Source organism: Lissotriton vulgaris, chromosome 9 (assembly GCF_964263255.1).
Source record: "Lissotriton vulgaris chromosome 9, aLisVul1.2, whole genome shotgun sequence".
Lineage (NCBI taxonomy): Eukaryota > Metazoa > Chordata > Amphibia > Caudata > Salamandridae > Lissotriton > Lissotriton vulgaris.
Genome location: NC_141697.1, coordinates 594,961,274 through 594,983,596, shown reverse-complemented (window position 1 = coordinate 594,983,596; position 22,323 = coordinate 594,961,274). Strand labels below are relative to the sequence as shown.

Genomic DNA, 22,323 nt, shown 5'->3' with positions numbered 1-22,323 from the left:
ATAAAGCCTGTAAACAGAATAGCCATTGGACCAGTGACTGTAATAAGTCCAAAGACTCAACTCCAGCCACCATTGCCCCTACGGCAACTGTTCCCCCTAGTTCAGCTACAGGTGGTGGAAATCAGAATAAGGGTATAGTAGGGTTAACCCGGGGTTCTGAGATGGACTCTGGCCTAGTCAGAGTTTCAACTCAGACTGTACTGATCTGTGATGGAGGCATGGATATGTCCTCCTTTGTGAGTCCCAGTAACGTGGGCAAATACAGATAGCAGCCTTTAATAAATGGAAAAGAGGCTATGGCCTACAGGGACACAGGGGCAAGTGTCACTATGGTGACACAAGACCTTGTGGCTCCTGAGCAACTCATACTTGGTGAAACTTACCAAGTGACCAATGCTAGCAATGTCAGGACAACCATGCCCTGGCAGTTGTTAATTTCTCCTGGGGAGGGATAACTGGCCTCAAGAAGGTTGTGGTAAGTGTAGACCTCCCTGTAGAATGGACCCATGCAGAAATGTTAGGTATCTCTGCACATGTGTTTGCTGTGACTAGGTCACATGCCAAAATGTCTAACACTGGACAGGCCCTGGATCCTGGAAGAATGGACCAGGTGCCTCCCAAGAAAAGTAGCAGTAGGGTTAAGGCAGTGCCTTCCCCCGACTCAGAATACAGATCAGTCTCTTGAGGGCGATGATTGCAGTCCTGAAGAAGGAACTGTCCCAGATGAGCTTGAACCTGATCAGGTTGAGTTATTGGGGACAGGGGCCCTTCCAGGGCAGATCTGAGTGAGGAGCAGCTGAGCTGCCCTTCTCCTGAACCCCTCAGACAGCAGGCTGCTGCTGAGGCTGCTGGGAATGCTAGTGGCACCCATAATATTTATTGGGATGATGGACTCCCGTACTCAGAGAGTAGAGACCCCAAGCCTAGTGCAGCCAGGAGTTGGTTATACCTTTGAAATTCAGGAGCTTCCTATTGAGACTAGCCCATGATATTCCCCTAGCAGGTCACCTGGGCCAAAAAAAGACATGGGACAGGATTGTCCCTCACTTTCATTGGCCCCACATATCTGAAGACACAAAGGTGTTTTGTCGCTCCTGTGTCACCTGTCAAGCCAGTGGTAAGGAAGGTGGTACAACAAAGGCCCCCCTGATACCACTACCTGTGGTGGGGGTACCCTTTGAGAGGGTAGGGATTGACATTGTTGGTCTCATGGATCCTCAGACAGCATCTGGGCACAGATTTATCCTAGTGGTGGTGGACCATGCCACTAGGTACCCAGAGGCAATTCCCCTTAGGACCACTACAGCACCTGTGGTAGCAAGAGCCCTCTTGGGATTGTTCTCAAGAGTGGGTTTTCCTAAGGAGGTAGTATCTGACAGAGTTGTAAACTTTATGTCTAGCTACTTGACTGCAATGTGGAAGGAGTGTGGAGTGAATTATAAATTTACCACACCCTGTCACCCACAATGCAGTGGTTTAGTTGAAAGGTTCAACAAAACCATAAAGGGTATGATCAAGGGTCTCCCAGAAAAGCTTAGGCGGAGATGGGACATCCTGCTACCCTACCTTTTATTTGCATACAGGGAGGTTCCTCAGAAGGGGGTTGGTTACAGCCCATTTGAACTTCTACTTGGGCATCCTGTAAGAGGCCCATTGTGTCTGGTGAAGGAGGGATGGGAGTTACCCCTCAAACCCCCTAAACAGGACATAGTGGACTATGTACTTGGTCTCCGCTCCCGGATGGCTGAGTACATGAAAAAGGCAACCAAAAACCTTGAGGCTAGCCAGGAATTAGAAAAAGCCTGGCATGACCAAAAGGCTGTTGTAACTGTTTACCAGCCAGGGCAGAAAGTGTGGGTGTTTGAGCCTGTGACCAAATCAGCTCTCCAAGACAAGTGGAGTGGATCCCACACTATTGTTGAACAGAAGCCACTTATACACAAAGTGAGAAACTGATACAGATATTTGTATATAAAAACATTACTCACTAACCCATGTATTCACTAAGATACACTTAATCATTCAGTTATATAATCAATTTTTTAAAGGAAAAATCATTTATTTAGACACTTTTATACCCATTTATTTTTCCATCGACATTGAGATATACATATATAGAACATATTTAATTTTCTGAAAAACACACATTCACTGGATGAGGTCATCAGTGATGTCATTTGAGATGTCATGAGTGATGTCACTGACCATGTCATGAGTGATGTAATATGTGATGTCATCAGTAGGGCATTGCGGGCGCGCAAGTTATAGTTAGCTGAACTAACTATAACGGGGGAATTTCAATGGTTTTGTACGAGTGAAATGTCCAACTAACTATAACGCCCCTAAAACCTATGTTTTTTCAGTGAATATATATATATATATATATATATATATATATATATATATATATATATATATATATATATATATATATATATATATATATATTTTTTCCCAGTAACCTTATTTAAATTACCTGCGTGGTAATGGTATGAGTGAGAAAGGCTGATGCTTGGTAAATGCATGCATTGTAAACAAGCATTGGCATAGCCAATAGGTCTCGTTTTTGGGAACTTATAAGTATTTAGTTATGCAGCACAATATCCTTGGTGCAACAACATCAACTGTTGCATGGCTAAACACTTATAAGGTCTCAAAGGCGAGACCTAGTGGAGAACAGGTGGGAACAGTGCATCCTTTTCTTACATTTTTTTTTATCACAGATATTTGGAATGTTTTGCACAGGGGCCACAATTTTATCAGATTCACACTACTCTTTAGTGTCAACGTGTCAAAGCTGGCGTTAGAACTCAGTTCTCGGGATGCAAGTTCAGTTAGGCAGCTGCTTAACATGTTCACACTTACATACATACATTGCACGTTTCCTGGTCCAGATTTTAGGGTGTCGAACTAAGTGGGCTCCGAGTCCTCCCCCTCACCAATGTTAAATATTGAAGGAGCCCCATTCATTCTTTGACCAGGACGACCTTCACATTGAGATGCATGATGTTTAATGCTCATCGAAAGTGGTGTTTTGTTCTTCCAAATTCTGACATGTTAGTAGTTTTCTGATTTTTTGAGGGCTTATTTTAGTAAAAATCAAAGCGTAGCTACACACACACGCGCGCAAGCATCCACACACGCATGCCCACGCACACGGTCTATGCAAATGTAGCACACTATGTAATGCAGAAGCACCTGTTTGGCCTATAAAAATGTACCATGCATTTGTGCAAAGCCTAAAATAAAGAGCAAGTATTTTAACAGACTGAACACCTGAGAGGAGCATCAATGGAAATGTGCCCCCCTACCCACAAATAAGAAACAAAGATCACAAGGATTGTACGTGTACTCTCTTCACAATTTGATACCTGTTGATTAGACAATGGCGCTGAAAGATCCCTGTTCAGAGCAAGTGCATTTGATATGAAAGAGCAGGCTGGATAAAAGGAGGCATGAGGAGGTTTAATAAAGCATTCACTCTAAAATCGCCTTCTTAAGGGTTTTAAATCCTCGCGGTTAAAGAATGTATGGCGCACTGCTAACATACCCCTTTAGGAACATATCAAAGAAACATATTCACAACTGTGGAAAACTAGCATTGAGTTTCAAATGGTTAAGAACATCTCTGAAAAGTTTAACACTGCTCTTTAAAGAGACGTGATATCCCGATGTAACCGAGTCCGCAACAGCTGCATGAACATAGTGAGTTGTATCTCCAGATATGTTGTGACTGAGCTCCCATGCACTGCTAGGGCAGGGGTAATGAGTGCAGTCCCAGCTCCTGAGGACTTGCTAAAAGGTTCACTAATCCCTCAGGAAAAGTGGGTTTTGTGTCCGATCGCGAGGCGTGGGGCCGCGAACGGGAGTTGTGTGCGAGCGCGCAAAAAAGAAATAAAAAAACAAGCATTGGCCGCGCACGGGCGAGCGGACACGAGACACGATTTGTGGTGGGGGAGGGGGAGAAGCGGGAGTTCTGTGCGTGCGCGCACAAGGGAGGAACAAAGCCCGGGAGTTGTGTGTGTGCGCGTGCGCACTAAAAGAAAATTTAAACAATAGCACACGAGTGGCAAAGCTGGCTCTGTGGTGGGGGAGGGGCATTGAAGCACGGCACACGCGCTTGGCTGAGCGAGAGGAAATCCATATGGCTCCTCTGCTCATGTATGTGCGCGTAAGCGCACGCAGAATGCCACACTAAGAGCTGAGGTAGGACTTTTTTAAAGCCCTAACCAAATGTCTCGCAGAGCAACGCATGCGCTGGCTCAGGCGAGAGCTAAAAATATGTATGCCTGCATTGTAACATTGTACCACCCATTGCCCCTGATGGAATTTCCTCTTCCTACCCATAGGTCCAGAAGAAATTCACAGCTTCTCATCAATGAGGGAAGCTATTTTCTGAGGATTCTGATTCTTGCGAGGATCCCTTACCTGATACGGGGTGGGGTAGGGTGACGTATAGTCTGTCACTATGAAAACAGTCATCACAGCGCTAATGGACCCAAGTGGCTAGACCACCTCATGAACCTATATTCCCTGACCAGCTTACAGCCTCCTGAGGTCACCTCTTACCATACAGTTATAAACAATGGTGGTGTAAGCCCTAGACCTTCAACGTACCCCCTACAGAAACCAAGGCGTACATATTGACAGAAGTCTTGCATTTTACAGTCCACACTGCAGAACATTGTTACCCTTTAATAAGGGGATAGATGAGCCCATTCTAGCTGTCTGGAAGAAGGCCACTTCTTCTACCATAGTGAATAGGGTAGTGGCAAAAAGATACAGGCCATCACCTGGCAACACAGCCTTTTTGTGTGCACACCCTTCGATGAATAGCCTTATCGTACAAACATCCTGCTTTTCCAAACTATCTCAAGGAGCATTCTCTACCACCCCTACAAACCGATAGTTCAAGAAAATAAAACTATTTTCAAAAAACTGCTCGACTGGTAGCATGGCTCTGAAGACACTCAATGCAACTTGCCTCACAAAATGTTATACCCACGCTTGCTAGTGCAGGGCTGATAAAGGACAGCCAGAAATGCCAAAAATAGGTCATACAATATGGTCTTGACATCCATATCCCTTTGTTGTGATGCTTTGTTCAGTTAACTCTGGGTTTTCCTAGGATGTGCAATCTACTGTCATGGCTTTGTCCTTCGATGGTTCACGCCTTTTTGCAGCAAAAGCAGACTCTGCTCTCAAGCAGTTCAAGGAGAACAATGCCACAGAAAGGTTGCTTTAACTACAAACTCAACTGCAGGACTACGGTCAGTGTAAGACATTTCGTGGCTTCTCCAGAGGATTTTCGTTTTGAGGCAGACAACATACTCAAACCTCTCAGCAGCACCAGCAAGCCAGCCCACTCTATAGAAGGTACTAGGGACGTGGCAAGTGTAGAGGCTGTAGCTTACTTCTACTTCCCTTCTGTTCCTCATTCTCTTTCCCAGCCACCACAGGGAAGAAGAAAGTGTTTCCTCTTGTTGAAACACTGGGCAAATGAGTATCCTATTTCCACAAGCTTGGAGGGCTATCACTTCAGACCAATGGCTCTTATAAATTGTGTAAAGGTGGTGTGACCTACCCTTTCAACAGGCACCTCTACCCATTTCCCCCTTCTTCTCACACCCTTCTAGCTGACCACCTTCAGATTCTTCCACAGAATGTAGCGATCTTGATGCAAAAAGGGGCATTGGAGATGGTGCCAGAGCAAGAACAAGCTATTCACGGTACGTCTAGATCCGGAAGAAGGACCTGGGGGCATATTACCAAGGCGGGTGATATGTGATTATCGCCGCTTTAGCGGCCATTTTCGGCTGCTAAGCGGCGATAATTTTATCGCCCTATTAGCAAGCTGTCGCTAATAGCAGTTAGCGACAGCTTATAGGCGAAATCGAGCGGTTTGGGGCCCGCTTTGCATGTCAGCGATATTTATCGCTAATGACATGCAAAGTGGGCGTACCCAACCTGTTAGCGACTGAAAGCAGTCGCTAACGTTGCTATCGCCTATTAGCAAGGCAGGCGTAGCGATGGAAATATTCGCGCTAAGCGCGAATATCTCCAAAAACTGACGCCTGCTCAGACCAGTTCTTAGCCATTATATCCAATGGGAGGTGGATATAATGGCTAAGACCCTGTTAGCGATAATGCGTGAATATCGCTGTATTCTCAGCGATATTCACGGATTTCGCCGCTATCGCCGGAAATATTATCGCTTTTGAGATAAACGTTGCTAATAGCAGGTTATCTCAGCGATAATATCCGGTGATGCGTGGCGATAAAAAAATTGCTGCTAAGCCTACTTAGCGATAAATATCGCTAGTTGTTCGTAATATGCCCCGGCATTCTTTGTCCGAACCTAGACCTCAGGGTTTCGAACTGGTTCCTGAAAAAGGAGAAATGCAAAATGATGTCCCTTGCACAGGTGTTGTTTGAGCTAGAAGCATAAGATTGAATGGTGAGACATCTTTTCGCACACCAGTTCTGTGGTCTCATAGGAATTATCTTTTGCTTCATGGTTGGATCAGAACACAATTAGTTTGCGGTCCTTCCATTTGGCTTAACTTCAGTTTCACATGACTTCACGAATGTGATGTGGGTGGTTACTGCTATCTCAAATGTTCAGGAATCCTGGTATTTCCTTATTTGGACGACTGGCTTCTCAATGCCAGCTCTCTGGAGATGTTTTTGCGCCACCTGCAAGTCACAGCAACTCTGCTGTTCAACCAGGGCTTTTCCATCAACAAGGCACAAGTCAACCTGGTGCCCTCTCAACACATCTTATTCATAGGGGCAGTGCTGGACATCACACCAGGCCAAGCCTTTCCCACTTGTCAGAGGGTTCAGAACATTCAGGCTATGATTCCAATATTTCAGAACAAAGCTTTAGTTCCAGTAGTGATGGTCTTATGCCTGCTATGTCTACTAGCCTCCTGCGTCTTGTTAGTTATTCAAGCACACTGGCACATGAGAGCCCTTCACAAGCAGTGGTCCCCACACGGTGGAGATCTACAGCGTTCATTCAAAATCTCCAGGGACACAGCAGCAAACTTGTAGTGGAGAGTAGAAGATAACTTGGAGCAAAGGAAGCCATTCCAACCGCCACCGCATAACCCCCTTGATCAGGAAAGCAACCCTAGTTCTGAGGACCAGTTTGTCAGGAAAGAAAGTAGTGAAGGGGGGCTTAAGACTCAGCCCTTGCAACTCACTACCACACCTTAACGATGTGATGCTTAATCTGTAAAAGAATATGTGCCAGTGCCTAATGTTTTGCTCAGAAGCCTGTGGCCTTCCCTTTGGAGTAGCCACCGTTTCGTGAGGCACTGGGTTTCCTCTTCAGGCTATTACTTTGTGATGATTCCAGTGACTCCTCAAATATGACTAGAACTTCAGTGGTGGTTGTCATCTGGACAGGGTTGATCCCGCTCGCTCAACCTCAGGTAGTGTTAACCATTGAAGCTAAAAGAAGAGGGTGGGGAAGGAACATTGGAGTTAACGACAGCTTACGGGTCTCCTACAATCAAATCAGTCCTTCAGTTGAGGGGCGTTAGCTTCAGTTAATCGGGCTCTCTTACACTTTCACCCCCTTCTTCTTGGTCATAATGTTTAGTTTGGTAATGAGAGACAATCATGAGTCCAAGTCCTGTGTAAGCCACAAGAGGGGAGAGGGGAACGAGGGTTTCCAACCAGTGCCTAAATGTTTGCTCAGATGCCTGCGGCCATCGCTACTGAATAATGGCATGCCAAATACAAGGATGCATAGTCCAGAATCTACCTCATGTCTCTAATCCACCACCAGGCACTTTCTGTTCCTTTATCTCACATTTGCAACTGACTACATTCTCTCTTTGTAACAGGTTTTCCATCTTTTTCTTCCTCCTTCTTTTCCTGTTATTTGCTTGCTTGTTCTGGATCAGTCTGATGAGGAAAAATAACCCCTGGAGCTCACAATTGAGTGTTGAGTGTTGGTGGATCACTCCTGCAGCCACCTGCTCAAATTAAGCACTATTTCAAGCCTACTTTCTGTGGCCCAGAAGACTGGGGTTGCAGCAGAGAATCATCTTATGTTTTTCATCAGCGTCATGTGTTCCGGGGATGGGGAACGTCATGTGGCATGTTTGATTCAGATTTTCCCATCCTCCATCTCCCCTTTGCCTTGTCGTCTTTCAGTCAATCACAAATGAGATATGGTGTCCCTTGGTAGACCTAGACCTATTTGCCTCCCAGCATGATACTCATCTTTATCAATTGTATCAATTGTGTTCCTTGGCCCCCTCTCCAGATCATCTGGGGGTCAATGCCCCATCTCCAAACAGCCACTTTTACGCCTGTCCCTATTTTCCACTTTCTAAGCAAGATCCTTTGGAAGCTTACGGAGGGGAGGGCAGAAGCTATATTAGTTGCTCCTTGGTGGTTGCCCCTACCTTGGTTCCCCAAGTTATAAAGGCTTTTAGTCCTTCACCCACAGACCTTTCCAATCTATCTTTTTCTGAGATTCCCCTCTTCTTCTTCAAATAAGATTGGGAGTCTGGTGCTTGAGATGCAAGGGTTTTCTAAAGAAGCTACCCTTTATATTCAGGAATCTAGGCATTCAAATATGCTTAAGGTTTATTCTCACAACTGGGCACATTTTAAATCCTGGTGCTTATTTAAAGGGCTTTTTTGAAGGACTCCAGACCTTCTCATTCATTTTTTACTCCAGCTATGATGCTTGAGTTTCTTAGGGAATGCTTTTATTTAGGTCAGGCTGTTTTATTTTCATTAAGCTAGTAGGCAGCTTTTCATACTTTTTAGTTCTTAGAAATGTCCTCAGTAGTTCCTCTGGGTTCCGGGTTGCACAGACGTTTTGTCTTCAAATGGCTGGTTGTTCATTTTACTTTCTCATCTATCTTGAGACTTCCCTTTGGTTCTGAATGGATTTTTTTCTGACAAGGTCATCTCATAGCCTAGAATGGAATTTCGATGTAATATCCCTTTACATTTTGACCATTCTCAAGATTTAGCCTTACCTGTTTTCTTTCTCTTCCCTTTCTCAGCTAAGGAAGGGAGAGTGAACGCATTAGATGTGCACGTAAGCTTTTCCACTAATGTTTTCAAAACATTTCCTTGTCGTAAGACTGGTGCTTTTGAATGAGAGCAATCCCCTCCTTTGCTCTATCATGCTTATACTATACTGATGGACAGTATCAAGGAGTATCAATATCTACAATACGATTATTCCGAAGACTCAGAATACTGCAGCAAAACAGCATCTGCAGATTAAAAGCTTTAAAGGCTCTGCATTGGCTCTCAGTTGCTAGAAGATCTATCTTCAAACTGCTGTGCAGAACATGCAAGGCAAGAAACATGCCTAGACCATTATTTTTACAAATAAAGTCAAGAAGTGCCTCCAGAAGAGGACAGCCTTCTCCAAGATCAACCCACATTAAATAGTCTCCAAATATAAGAAGAACATAGTTGGTGTGCATCCTTCTGCATTTAAACTAACTATGGAATTTGTTTACAGCTAAAACAGGGCCACTAAGAATTCGCTGTTTTTTTGTGGTATACTTACATCTTGTTTCGGCCCCATCTCCGAGACTAAATACAATAATGATCTCACTATTAAAAGGAAAGGGAATATAGTCAAACTCCAAGAATCTAGAATAAAGACAGACCACTGACCAAAATTAAGGTGACCAAAAACAGCACATCTTTCACATTATCAAGAGAGATAGAATTACAGGTTGTATCTGGAAATAAGTAGGATGTTGACCTGTGTCTATTGCACCCAGTGCTGATACTGTGAACAGCATCAAAGACACACTGACATCTCTTAGTAAACACAAAAAAACTCTAGGGTACAATCTTCTTACTTCTTAACTAAATAAATGCCATCAAGAATTTTCTTCTAGGTCTTGTACTCCTTGTATGACACTAAATGGGAACCGTTGAAAAATGTGTATGCTTATATAAGTGAAACCAAAGGGGATGATGGACGGACAGTTGAACATTGCAAGCACTCACCTGATCTGGGTTTACTCCATCATCATTCTTTAGCTCAATCCGCCATCCCAGTTCAGACATGGCCACATGCAAATCAGTCTGACCCTGTGCCTCATGGGAACAGTCCAGCCCAAACTGCCAAGCCATGTCTTCCCTGGACCGGAAACAAGCATCCTGGGACCGGTTTCTGGCTAATCAGCCGTCATCAGCCAGGCTAGCTTGAATCCAGTGGCAAAGTGAGTAAGGGACCCATGTCTGGGCATACCCTGCCAACTTAGGGCGTACATAGCAAAACCAAAGAGGATGCTGGACGGAGTGTTGAACATTGCAAGCACTCACAGGGTCATATCAGCATAATCCACCCTAATGTCAGGGATAGGTAAGTCTGCATTTTACAGACGTTAGTTTATGGAGAAAATAGCGGTTTTCTCCAAAAACTAAGTTGTGCTAAAATCCTGTGGGCTGCCTTTTAAATATCGCACAGTGACACCCACTTTGCATCTCATTAGAGATGCAAAGGGAGGCGTTGGAAAAAAGGGTGCTAACATGCGATTAGGCATGTTAGCACCCTCTTGTAAATAGGGCAATCGTTTTATCTCCGCTTTTTTGGCTTTTAAATCCCTTGTAAATATGCCCCTTAATTTTTAATCTCCAATTTCAAATTCCTTCATATTTATAGAACGTTTTAAAATTTCCAATTTTACAGTTTGCTCCTTAATTTATAGATGTTTCATTCATCTGCAAATATTATTTAATTTTCCAAGAAGTCTCAGACTCCCAGGGTTCCCAGACAACAGGTTATGAACTGCTGCTTTATAACATACCTTAATAAATAAATACATGTAATCTCTGCTAGAGCTTTACGTGCCAGTGTCTGATTTTACACTGAGCCAGCTGCAAGCTTTCAGTTTTAGGAAACATCCCCTAGGCTCAGCGCAATAACTGACCATGTAATTTCTCCTTCTCTGCACCGCTCTTTTCTCTCTATTGAAGTCACTCTTATTTACAAGCTTATAAGATATGGCCGCCATTTTCACATTCCAATAGAGTTCTATAGACTTACCAGGATGTCCCCACCAGCTTCTGAAATATGGTGCAGAGCCAGCTCCTGGTTGGTCCCGCCTCCAGGGAAGACACTTGAGCATGCTGCTTTCAGCAGGGTGTCCACTGAAAGAAGCAAAAGGGCACATGGTCATCCTGGGCAGCCAATGTAATGGAGGCCAAATCAATCAAGGAGAGAAATCTTCAATTTTTTTAATTTCAAAAGTATTTTATTGGTTGTTTTCAAGCAAAGCAACACATACAATGCTACAAATGAAAGGACAAATGCACATAAACATATGATAATACACGGAAAAAGACAATAAAAGCAAATAAAATGATTGATCAAGGTGAGGTGGCAGCATGACACTCTTTCATACAAGAGTACAGAACAACCTACGTAGTGGTATGCATCTAATGAACAATAACGTATTGGCATTAGCGTAGGGGGGAGTACAAGAATTCCATAGCTCAGAGTACAGAACATCATAAGTAGTGGTATGCATCTAATGACAATAACGTATTGGCATTAGCGTATTACATCGGCCACGTGTGAGAGCATACATGGAGGGGATCATTTGTCAGGTCACTTTGTAGATCATGGCAGAATTACATAGCTCAGAGTACAGAACAGCATAAGTAGTGGTATGCATCTAATGACCCAGTTTAGCCGACATTTATAGGATGCTTTTCGTGTGTCTTTCCAGTTGTTCAATATGATCTTAACTGCTGCCGTTAAGAGTAGGTCTAGATCGCCCCATCTTTTTCATTCAGTTACTCTGCTCTAATGTAGCCAAATGCTAGTGTCTTTAGTTCCCTGCTAGGGGAGTATGAGAAGAGTTTACCTATGAAGTCAAATACCTTATCCCAAAAGGATACCACACACTCACATAGAAGTAGTAAGTGTTCCAGGTCCCCTATTTTGTCATTACAATTCCAGCAAATGGGGTCTTCTCAAATTTTGTGAGAGTGTAGTCGGGCTGGTATCCAGTAGGACTTATGTAGTAGCCAGAACTACGTCTGGGATAGTGGAGTAATTTCATTCCTCGCTACTGATTTCCAGGTTTTGGACAAGTCATTCTCCGATATCGGGAAAGAGGAATGTGATTCCCAGAAGGACGGGAGTTTTTTATTGAGGGCAGACTGTTCTGGCCGGATTAACTTATATATCCAGGAGACCTGATGTCTAGCCTATTTATTCTCGACATATATTGTGGCAGGAAAGGAGGTAGGGGCTACCTTGGGGCACCTGCAACGTATCAGAAAGAGCTGAGCAGCGCTAGTTCGTGGCTAAATTATTGTGGCCAAACCAGCGCCCGTATTGGAGCTTCTGCAACCCTCTGTGCTATATTTACGGTACCTGTTCCACTTTCCCAATGCCCTCCTGAGTTTGCTGCGGTATAATCGTAAGGAATCTTCAATATTTAAGAATGGCCTTCAGCATCATGATTCAAAGGTATGTTCACACTTCCTCTTTCTACATTTGCTACCATAAATAAAGGATTGGAACCTGTGATGTTCCCCTCTCAAAGATTTTCTGTGGACCAAGGATTAGGACAGGCCACCGAATGACCACACTATGAAGACACCTTTGATATCTCTACTTCCAGGATAAAAGCCTTGGTAATATAATTGACCAACATTCGCAAAACTCGCAGAAGGCTTCCCTGATCTCTGCTGAGTTAAGGGTTATAAAACAAAATATTGTACACTAGAGTCCAAATTGTACACACATAGGTATATTTAATCTAAACACAATATCACTGCTTTATGAATTCCTTAAAAAAAATCTTTCCTGACGACAAAGAAGGCTTTTAATAGAGCTGGTAGTCAGCGTTAGCACTTTCAAATTAGCAACCACTGCACTTAACAGCAGTCATTGTTCTCCTTGCATAGCCCCTTAACAGAATTATGCACCAAACTAAAGTATTCAATTATAGAGATAGGCAATATAGTTTAGGGATCCATAGGTGTGACTGCTAATCGGTCATGGCTCCACAAAGCAGGTTCTTTGACTTGGGAAGATCTGCCCCAAAGCTTCTGATAATTTTTTTACTCTCAAAGAAGCTACTACCAAAGAAACCTACCTAAGCTGAAACCTACAGATTCACACTTTTACCCAGCTCATTCTTGGCTAATGAAACATCACTGTGTGCTAATCATCCCGATCATTTATCACATGGTTAACCTCTCCATCAAATAGTGTCTTTGCCTGACCCATTACAAAAATATCTAGTCACTCCTCGGTTAGAAAAGGCTAGTTAGTCCACTGTCCAATTTGTTGGCTTATCATGAGTCTAATATACTGGAAAAATGCATTGTCAAGCAATTGCCCTCTTTCCAAGACATTCGTCAATTACTGTGCACAATACAATATGAGTATAGACTAAAGTAGCCCTTCTAGGCTTCAGTGATGACACCTTTGAATTTATCAACCAATGACCAGCCTCTTTTTTCAGAATGTTGGATTTTTCAGTGTCCTTTAAGACAGTTGAACATTGAAGGTTAGTAATGCTTTTTGATCTAATATCTTTATTAGTTTGAGAGAAGACATATAAACAATTAAAATACCATAATAAGCAATACAACTAAAAAGAGAATTACACAATAAATAAATAAATAGACAAATAAGCATTCATCAGTATAGATATAATCAATGTCATATATATCACCAACATATCAATTAATATGGTAGAAAAAGCAATAAAGAAGCAATACGAGAGAGTTAGTTGTATCACTTGTATAAATCAATCAGCAAGATAAAGAGAGAAAGGAAGAAAAAAGAGAGAAGAAAGTATTGAGGAAGAAAAAGAGAAGTAAAAATAAAGCAAACAAGAGAAAGAGAGAGATCGAGATCCCTGCTACAATAGGGAGGGTAAGTTAAGGAGAAGACACAAAGGGATATTGCGCCACCAGGCCTTGTAAGGCTAAGTTCATATATCTATCAACAGATCTCCAGACCCCACTAGAAACAAAGGGTGTTTAGTGTTTCTCCACCACAGAAGTATGAGCCCCTGGGAGAAAAGATACCCAAGCCCACCATGTATGATAGGATATGGACCCAAAGGATTGCCATTCTGTTAATATAATCTTGACCGCAATCATCAGCAACAAGTCTGGCAATTGCATATCAAGCGGATCCGAAGGCAATGGCGATGTTGTAGCCCATGGGCCCAACAAAATTAGAGGAAATAAGAGCTCAAATTGAATATTGAAAATTAGTAGGAGATGTTTGTGAACCAGCTCCCAAAAGGATTGGAGTAAAGAGCATTCAAAGAACATATGTTGATATGTACTAGCAGCTAAATTACAACTCCAACAGAGATCATTATCCTTGAGTTTGAGGGTATACAAACGAGCCGGGGTCCAATGTAAAGGATTGAGAGAGAAAAATTTAGACTGAATAAGAGAAGGAGCAATTTTATTTCGTAGGTAAAATTTCCCAATAAGTTGCCAGATTTCTGGTGAAATATGCTTAAAAAGGTCATGTTCAAATTGATGTAGGCTAGTAATGCTTTCCCTCAAAGGCCACCTACAGCACAAATCGTGGTTTCAACCCTTTCTAAGTAAGCGTGCTCATTGGAATGAACTTGTGCCATTAAGATCTAAGACCAGTAGTTTCAGTTTGTGGATTGACTCATGGTTCAGCTAGGTTTCCCATTGTATTTAAAAAATGTATGCACCCCCTTTTGGCTCTTCACACGAAATGGCAAGTGCCCATTCCAACCAATTTTAACCACACACAGGTATATATTATGTCTTCCCAGATCCCAAACTTAGGTAAGACCTTGAAAGTCAGTTAGTGGACGTCCAAGAGTGGATATTAATCAGATATCTTTAATTAAATACCCTAAAGAGGACGCTTATTATATTTGGACATAAAGTCAGGCCTTAACTCCCATCTTTGCACTGCCCAAACCCTTCAGCCTGGCCAATTAACATGCTAAATAAAGTTGAAAACCTCAGATGCCACCCTAAATCTACACATTAGCAACTTTTTAGCAAAAGAAAAACTGAAGCTAATCTTTTCCTTTCTGCCTGAAAAACACGTTTCTACAGTAGTCAAAGAATCCCGCGGTCCCCGCTAACTTATTTATCTATTTATATAGCGAACAAATACCCATAAAAGCTGTTCCGTGTTAAAGAAAATCAAGCTATTGAGCAATCAACCAGGTTTTCAGTTGCCTGCAGAATACAAGCAGTCAAGATTGTTAGTATGGGTATGAAGCTCAGCTGGACATTGAATTCCACCCTTTGACAGTCTGAAAAGAGGAGATGGGACTACCTTAGTGGGTCTTGCAACAGCTTTAGGAACTATAAGGAGACAAGCATCATAGGGCCTGAGATATCTGGGAGGAACATATATGGAACAATTTCCCGTAGAAAAGTACGGCCCAACCCATTAACAGCACTGTACAAGACACATAGACATTTTAACAGTGAATGGTTGGCCACAGGGAGACACCGGAGCTTGGTAAAGTGGCCAGAGATAGATGTCTGACAGGCAGACATGACCAAGGAACAGGCATGCTGCTGAGGTCTGTATGGCTTCATTTAAGAGGTATACAGGAAAGTCAGGACAGAGCGAGGTGCCGCAGTCCAGATAGGAGCCACTGACTGCTTAGCTAACTGCAAATTGATAAATAAAGGTTACAAATTGTACAAAATTTCAAAGCATTCTAAAAAAACTGAAGTCATTTGGTTATCAGGGGAACAAAGTTCAAGGACTGATTAAAAGAGAAGGTTCTGGACTGTGATCACAGGAGAAGGAGATCGTCCAGTTTTGAATGACCACCAACTGCTTGAGCAAAATAACAGGACGCTTTCTGCAACAAGAACCATCGTTTTATCAGAATTTTGTTTCAATTAATTGTCATCTAATCTGTGGCATAATGCAGGCAGTTGTCAAAATGCAGTTGGGAAGATAGAAGGTTTCCATATCCAACCTGACAGTAATCTGCGTGTCATCATTTGACATGGTTGCACTGTCTGATGTGTCACAAGGGACAACAAAATCTAACTGAAATGTGGCCTAAATGATTGCCAGCAGCAATGTATCCATCACCTTAAGCTGAATAGCATGAGCGTAGAACATACAAGAAAGTTCAAAAGACCAGATGAGAGGGGGAAAGAGGGCCACTGAGAGTGTAGGGTTCAAAGAAAAGCCGTGCAGGACTCTCCAAGTGAGGGAGTGGAATCTGGACTGAAAAGGTGGTGTGATTCACCAGTTCCTACCTCATTTTTATATATAGTAAATCAGCTCCATCAAAGTAATGATGCTCAAGTTATGGGTTGTCTTGAGGCCAATGCACCCACAGTTGCCAGTTCAAGCATGGCATTCACTTAAGGTGCACTAAGGCTCCTTTGTCGCCTCACCAGATACTAATATGCTTCTTAGGAAGCACCCAAAGTTTACTGAGGTGAAGCCTAGACACCCAGGAGTTCCTCCACCAAACCAATAGCATCTCTTTCCAGCAACTAATGATAACTACATACAGACTACACAGTACAGACCCTTGAGTTTCCGGAACTACTATATTATACGGTACACAAACACATCATTCGATTCACAATAATTTGCTGACATCTAAACTCCAGTCTGCAAAAAAATCCAAAAACTGTTCCAGTTCACATTGGCCAGTAAGAGGGCGCTTAGACATGCAGCAATGCACACCTCAGACAGACCCTACCATTGGTGATGATGCAATCTACGAATGCTGCTAACATAACTAGGGCTACAGCCCATCAGGGTTAGAACTCATTGGCCTACAGGTATCTGTAAAAAGGTATCTATAAATGAGGGATTAAGGAAAAAAATCATGCTGCCTTCCTGGACCAATCACTAGAGGGCTATCCATCATTAGTGTCACTGGGGCCCAAGAGTCTTTTGGTCCATCTGCGCCTCAATATTTGCTGTATTTCAGTACTTAACCAGGGAACTGGAGGAAGCAGTTTTCCCTTGATGCACTAGGGGTCCTGGAATCCTTGCTACACCACTGCCATCCACATTTCTTTACCCATTGCCTGCCACAATGCAGGGCGGTGTTTCATTACATCTGTTATCACCTGACCTGGCCACCTACCCCCTTTTTTAAATCAAGGTTCCACCATTCCTGCTGGTGTGATAAGTTGGTCTCTTACCACTCTGTTGGATGTCTGTATCCCATTCCAGCTCTTCCCAGGGCATCCACACGAGCTCCTCTGGCAGAGGTCCCATGGTTGTGGTAACGGGGTCGGTCATTTCGGGCAACTCTGCTTGATAATCTGGTCCAATATTTATCTGACTGACAAAAGAAACATTCGTTGAGGGGTGGGTGTCCTGGAAGGGCAAACCCTGGGCAATGTGAGCTACCGTGTGGATGGTGGGTCGATCATTCACTCTATTTTGGATTTGGTGCTGATACATGTTAGTTTCACACTGACTCAAGATTGTGCATGGGGCATTGTAAAGTTTAAGAATGTAGGGGCATATTATCAAGAACAGAGTTAAGATTATCACCGCTTTAGCGGGAAGGAAACTGCCGCTAAAGCGGCGATAATGGGCTTGATAATATGCCCTTGTGAATTCCCATAGAAGCCCATGTTCACACCAGAAGATGGGCTTCTATGGGAATTCACAAGGGCATATTATCAAGCCCATTATCGCTGCTTTAGTGGCAGTTTCCTGCTGCTAAAGCGGCGATAATTTTAACACCGTTCTTGATAATATACCCCGGTGCACCTTTATTCCCCCTCTTTCCAACCCGGTCACAACTGTCTCCAGCTAGTGCACAGGTTGCCTCGCAGGGGGATGCATGTGTCTAACCTCACAGCACTTCACCTGCCATTGGAGGGGTTTGCTGGCTGCATAGAGCGATCTGACCAGGTTCATGCGACTTACGGTAAGGCAGCTCCATAAATGTGTCCAGCTTCCTCAAGTTGGATACCGTGGGAGCCTGTGATAAAGAAAGAGATTGAGTGGGTGGTCAATAAACACAAACATGTTGCATTTTAGAATATGTCAGCACACTCCAAGGCATATTCGCTTGTCTTTTTATTTAACATTGATATGAGCCTTCCCAAGCATTCTTATACTTATAGGGGCCTAGTCTCAAACTGCATTTTGTAATACTTCAAAAATGCTATTCACAAATCTACAAATAGAGACCCCCAACTTACACCGTTGCTATCTTCTCCTAGCTTTTCTGTACTCTCCTGTCTTTTCCGTTCAGGGATCTCTGCCAGGGTGATAGAGACCTCCGCACACATAAGTATACTTTTTGTAGTAAATGTGGGAGCGGCAAGGCAGAGTAGCTGGAAAATGGGAAATATTGGCTACTAAATGGGAGGGGTTTATGGAAATTTAAGGACAGGTGAATACAAACACACACCTACAAAAGAATGGAACTATTGCTACTAACAACTTACACTTGTAACATAACTATAAACTTAAAGGTTTAACAAGCTCAAATGTACTCCAGCCCATCTTTGGAGTAAGTCAAGCACCAGACATAGCCACTGATAGGGACTGCTAGGCACTCCCATAGAAAACAGATGGGGATAGGCAAATAAAATAACACCCCATAGTACCTCACTGCTGCAGAGGTGTCAACATGCATGTTTGATAGAAGTGATACAATTTCTGGGTCCACACCCATATAGTGGAGCAGATCCCAAAACTTCTTGCAGTTTACCCTTTTGAATGTGGACGTGAGGTCCATGAACGTCAAATGAAGCGATCCAGGCTGGACAACAGTATATTTGTTTATAATTAAGTACAGATTAAGGCTTTGGTCGGTAATTGATTTGCCTGGCCTGCAACCATATTGTACCTCTGTAAATATATCATTTCCGTCTACCCACAACAACAGCCTGTCTAAAAGAATCCTCCCAAAAACTTTCACTGCTGCATCAATGAGCAACATAGGGCGGTAGCACTGTGGGTTATCCCTGTACCCCTTCTTAAAGATCGGAATAATAACAACAGAGAACCATGAAAGTGAGGCTCCCTCCCTCACCCCGGCATTTAGAACCAAGGTCAAACCTTGCCCCAGACCTTAATGTTATCCCGAAATAGGTCAGGAGATATGTCATCAGGGTCTGAAGCCTTGTTACATGATAGAGCCTGGATGCCATAAGAAACTTTGTCAATGGCAAAAACAACTTTAGCTCTCCCCAGCGTTAAACCTGCCTGACCCACTACACGATCAGAGTCCAAAGTTATATATCCTCCTCAAATGATCCACCAACTGCTGCCCAGAAATATTGTGACATAAGGCGGGCCCGAAGGCTCAGCAAAACAAGGCTTGTTTATCACCTGCCAATCGAGGATGCTATCTCTTAATTCGCTGGCTTGGGCTAGCTCCTCCCATGCTGACTTGCGTAAAATATACTTGGAACTCTTAAGTATTCTTTCTGGATCTGAGCAACATGCTCCCTCTCTCTAGGAGACTGTTTAAGAGCAGCTTTCGGGAGATGAAGACGCTTAGAGTAATCTTGGTCAAACCATCTAGGATGATCTAATCTGGATTTTGTAGTTGGGACCGAGAGCAGTGACGAATACCTACAAATGCACTCAGAATCGCCTCACCAGAGGCACTCGTATCCAAACAAGTTGATATCTCTTGCCGACACTTGGTAAAGAGTGACTGGTTTAATTCCTTTGGATCTACGAGTGACTACGTCAAACGTCTATCTTGATCTGAAAGGGTAGGCTCGCCTTGTGTCACTACCAGTGGTTTAATCCCACCCTTACTCCTCAGTAACTAGTGACAAAGGGTTGTGGTCACTTAAAGGGCTGTGAATTATATTAAAACTTGAAATAAATAAGAACAAAGAAGTTGAAACAAAAATAAAATCTATTATTGATGCACAGCCCCTCACTTTAAATGTAGGGGTACAAAGGAGGTTATTCGAATTTACTAACTTCTCTAGGGCACAAATCAAGTTATAAGTGTGGTAAAAAATTTTTTTAGCTCACTACCTTCTGATGTGTGTGCCATATGGAGTTCATCAGCAATCATGCATCTCGGGTTAACATTATCTGGGGCTCCAGAGCTAATAAATAGATGACAGTTAAATTCACCTACTAAAACAAGCTTCTCCCGACCTACACCACGCCCCTCCAGGGAGTTAATAGCGGAACAGAAGCTGGGGAGGTTAGATGTCCCGTATAATCCAGATTTTATAACCTTCAAGGAAGAAAAGATTGCTGTCTTCCCAAGCTTCCTGCAGACAAATCACATGATATGTCTTAACAAACTGCACCCACTTGCTATCATTAAACTTTGCAGACAAACTTGTGACGTTCCAAGATAATAGCCTCAATTCCTTCCAGTTGCTAGTTGGAGTATTCAAATCTGGAGCAAAGGCACAGCCGGTAGCAGGGATATCTTTAGTACAGTGAGTCAATCACAAGATTCGAGATTGCTCAAGGGCGTAAATCTATTACCCAGTGTCAGGGGTATAGACACCTGTGGAATCGAAGTAGAGCGTCCATGACAAGCTGTTCCACCCTGTGTCGATATCCATGAGGACTTCCATACAATCTCCGGCTTATAGAATTACCCAGAGGGAGCACCATGATGTTGGTCAATTTAGGTAATTCAATGGAGCCTAATGTGGTCAGGATATGCGCAGCTATAGCAGTTTATTGAATTTAACCGCCACACAATCAACTGCCCATCTCTTAACATCCGGTCCCAGCCAACCCACCCTCCTGACCATGATAACTGAATCATACATTTCTATGCCCAGGTTAGAGTTAGCCTTCAACCAGTGCACCACCTTGTTCTTTAATTCCCCAAAAGTTTCTGGAGTAGAATTGTTTTGTAGGGGAACATTCCCTAACACTACCATATATAGGGTTGCTTCCAGGGGCAAGTTAATTACCACCCCAGGCCGAGAAGATGATGAATGGGTTGCTACAGGGGGCACAGACCCATCGAGGAGGTAGTAGAACTTGGGTCTGTGCGTGGAGCAGTAGGAGATAGCCTAAGTAGCTGCAGTGGTGGAAGGGCCAACTCCTCGGGGTTTGCTACAGGACAGGACATGCTGGGCCTGTGGTGACAGAGCCCGCTCCAGTTGGAGGCCTCAAGTCCTTGTGTAACGCAACTAAGGCTTTCAGCTGACCCAGATCTGCAAAACATTTGCTTCAATTGATACGAACCGTCAAGAGATTGAATCTAGCTTCATGTTCCCAGTCAGCTAAAGTCCCCAGGGTGGACAAACTGCGGATGAACAGGATGATCTACAGATTGGGGACACGATGATGGCTCAATCCAGATCCACACAGTGACGAAAACATCTTTCTGTTTACGAGCAACCACGCGCCTTCTGTGCTTGCATATATGGCTAATATAGGGGGTTAGATCAGTGTTCGTCCCCTGGATGCCACCCCCCACCCTATTAGCAAGCCATAGTGTCGAGGGGAAATACTCTTGTGACACTTCTTGATCAAGTCCCTGTGAGGGTACTACAGGCAGGGTGCAAGAATCAATGGATGCAGTGGGAATCTATGCAGGGGTGCAAATGTGTAGCACACTCGAGGGGGAGTGGTCTCTGGTCAAAGACAACCGCCTCTCAACTAGCTCAATTTCTTTAGATACCACACTCCCTGCCCAAGAGAGAAATCTCTCAATGCTAGCCACACATAGTCCATCCAGAAATATCCAGTGCAAACCCTGCGCAGCGGAAAGAGTGTGGGCGCATTATAGAGCGATGACCAGCAGCAGGTGTGGCAGTATGAGGGAGCTGCCTCCATGACCCTCTAAGTCAACTGGGACATGCAGTCCTTCCAGCAATGGCCAGAGAAAACAGACACAAAAGCATCTCAAGATACCAGCTGCATTTTACAAATGCCTTAACACCCCAACATATCAAATTCAGAGCACTCATACCATATCTCTGCAACATTCAAACTAAACACATTCCAAACTTCGCCACTGTACCCATTAAAGAATACATCATTGCCGAACTATTCCTATGTTACTTTGGACACTGTATACCCATTTAACCACCAAATACATAACTTAAATAACACAAACACATTAGCACTCAAAATACTAGTTTAAAAACAGAAAATCCACCACAATGAGAAAAGTAATTAAAAAAACAACTATTGTGCAATTCCAACTCAAGAACACAAACACCTAACCGACTTAAGATACCAACTCCAGGCATAAACACCTAACCAACTTGGGATACAGACTCCAGGCATAAACACCTCACCACCCTATTTACTAATTGCAGAGCATTATTATCTACCAACCCAAAGCATTTTTACACCCCAGAACTTTCAGTCTTAAACATGATACATAC

General features: G+C 43.3%; 1 protein-coding gene across 1 annotated transcript in view; it reads right to left on the bottom strand.

The window, feature by feature from the left end:
* Positions 1 to 22,323, bottom strand: part of LOC147691915 (uncharacterized) — a 194,282-nt gene that overhangs the window by 83,061 nt on the left and 88,898 nt on the right. The window contains exons 5-7 of the mRNA XM_086936704.1: positions 17,906 to 17,960; positions 17,167 to 17,309; positions 11,048 to 11,151 (exon numbers count right to left, since the gene is read on the bottom strand). Coding sequence (XP_086792830.1) covers positions 11,048 to 11,151; positions 17,167 to 17,309; positions 17,906 to 17,960 — 302 coding nt within the window. The remainder of the gene's footprint in view (positions 1 to 11,047; positions 11,152 to 17,166; positions 17,310 to 17,905; positions 17,961 to 22,323) is intronic.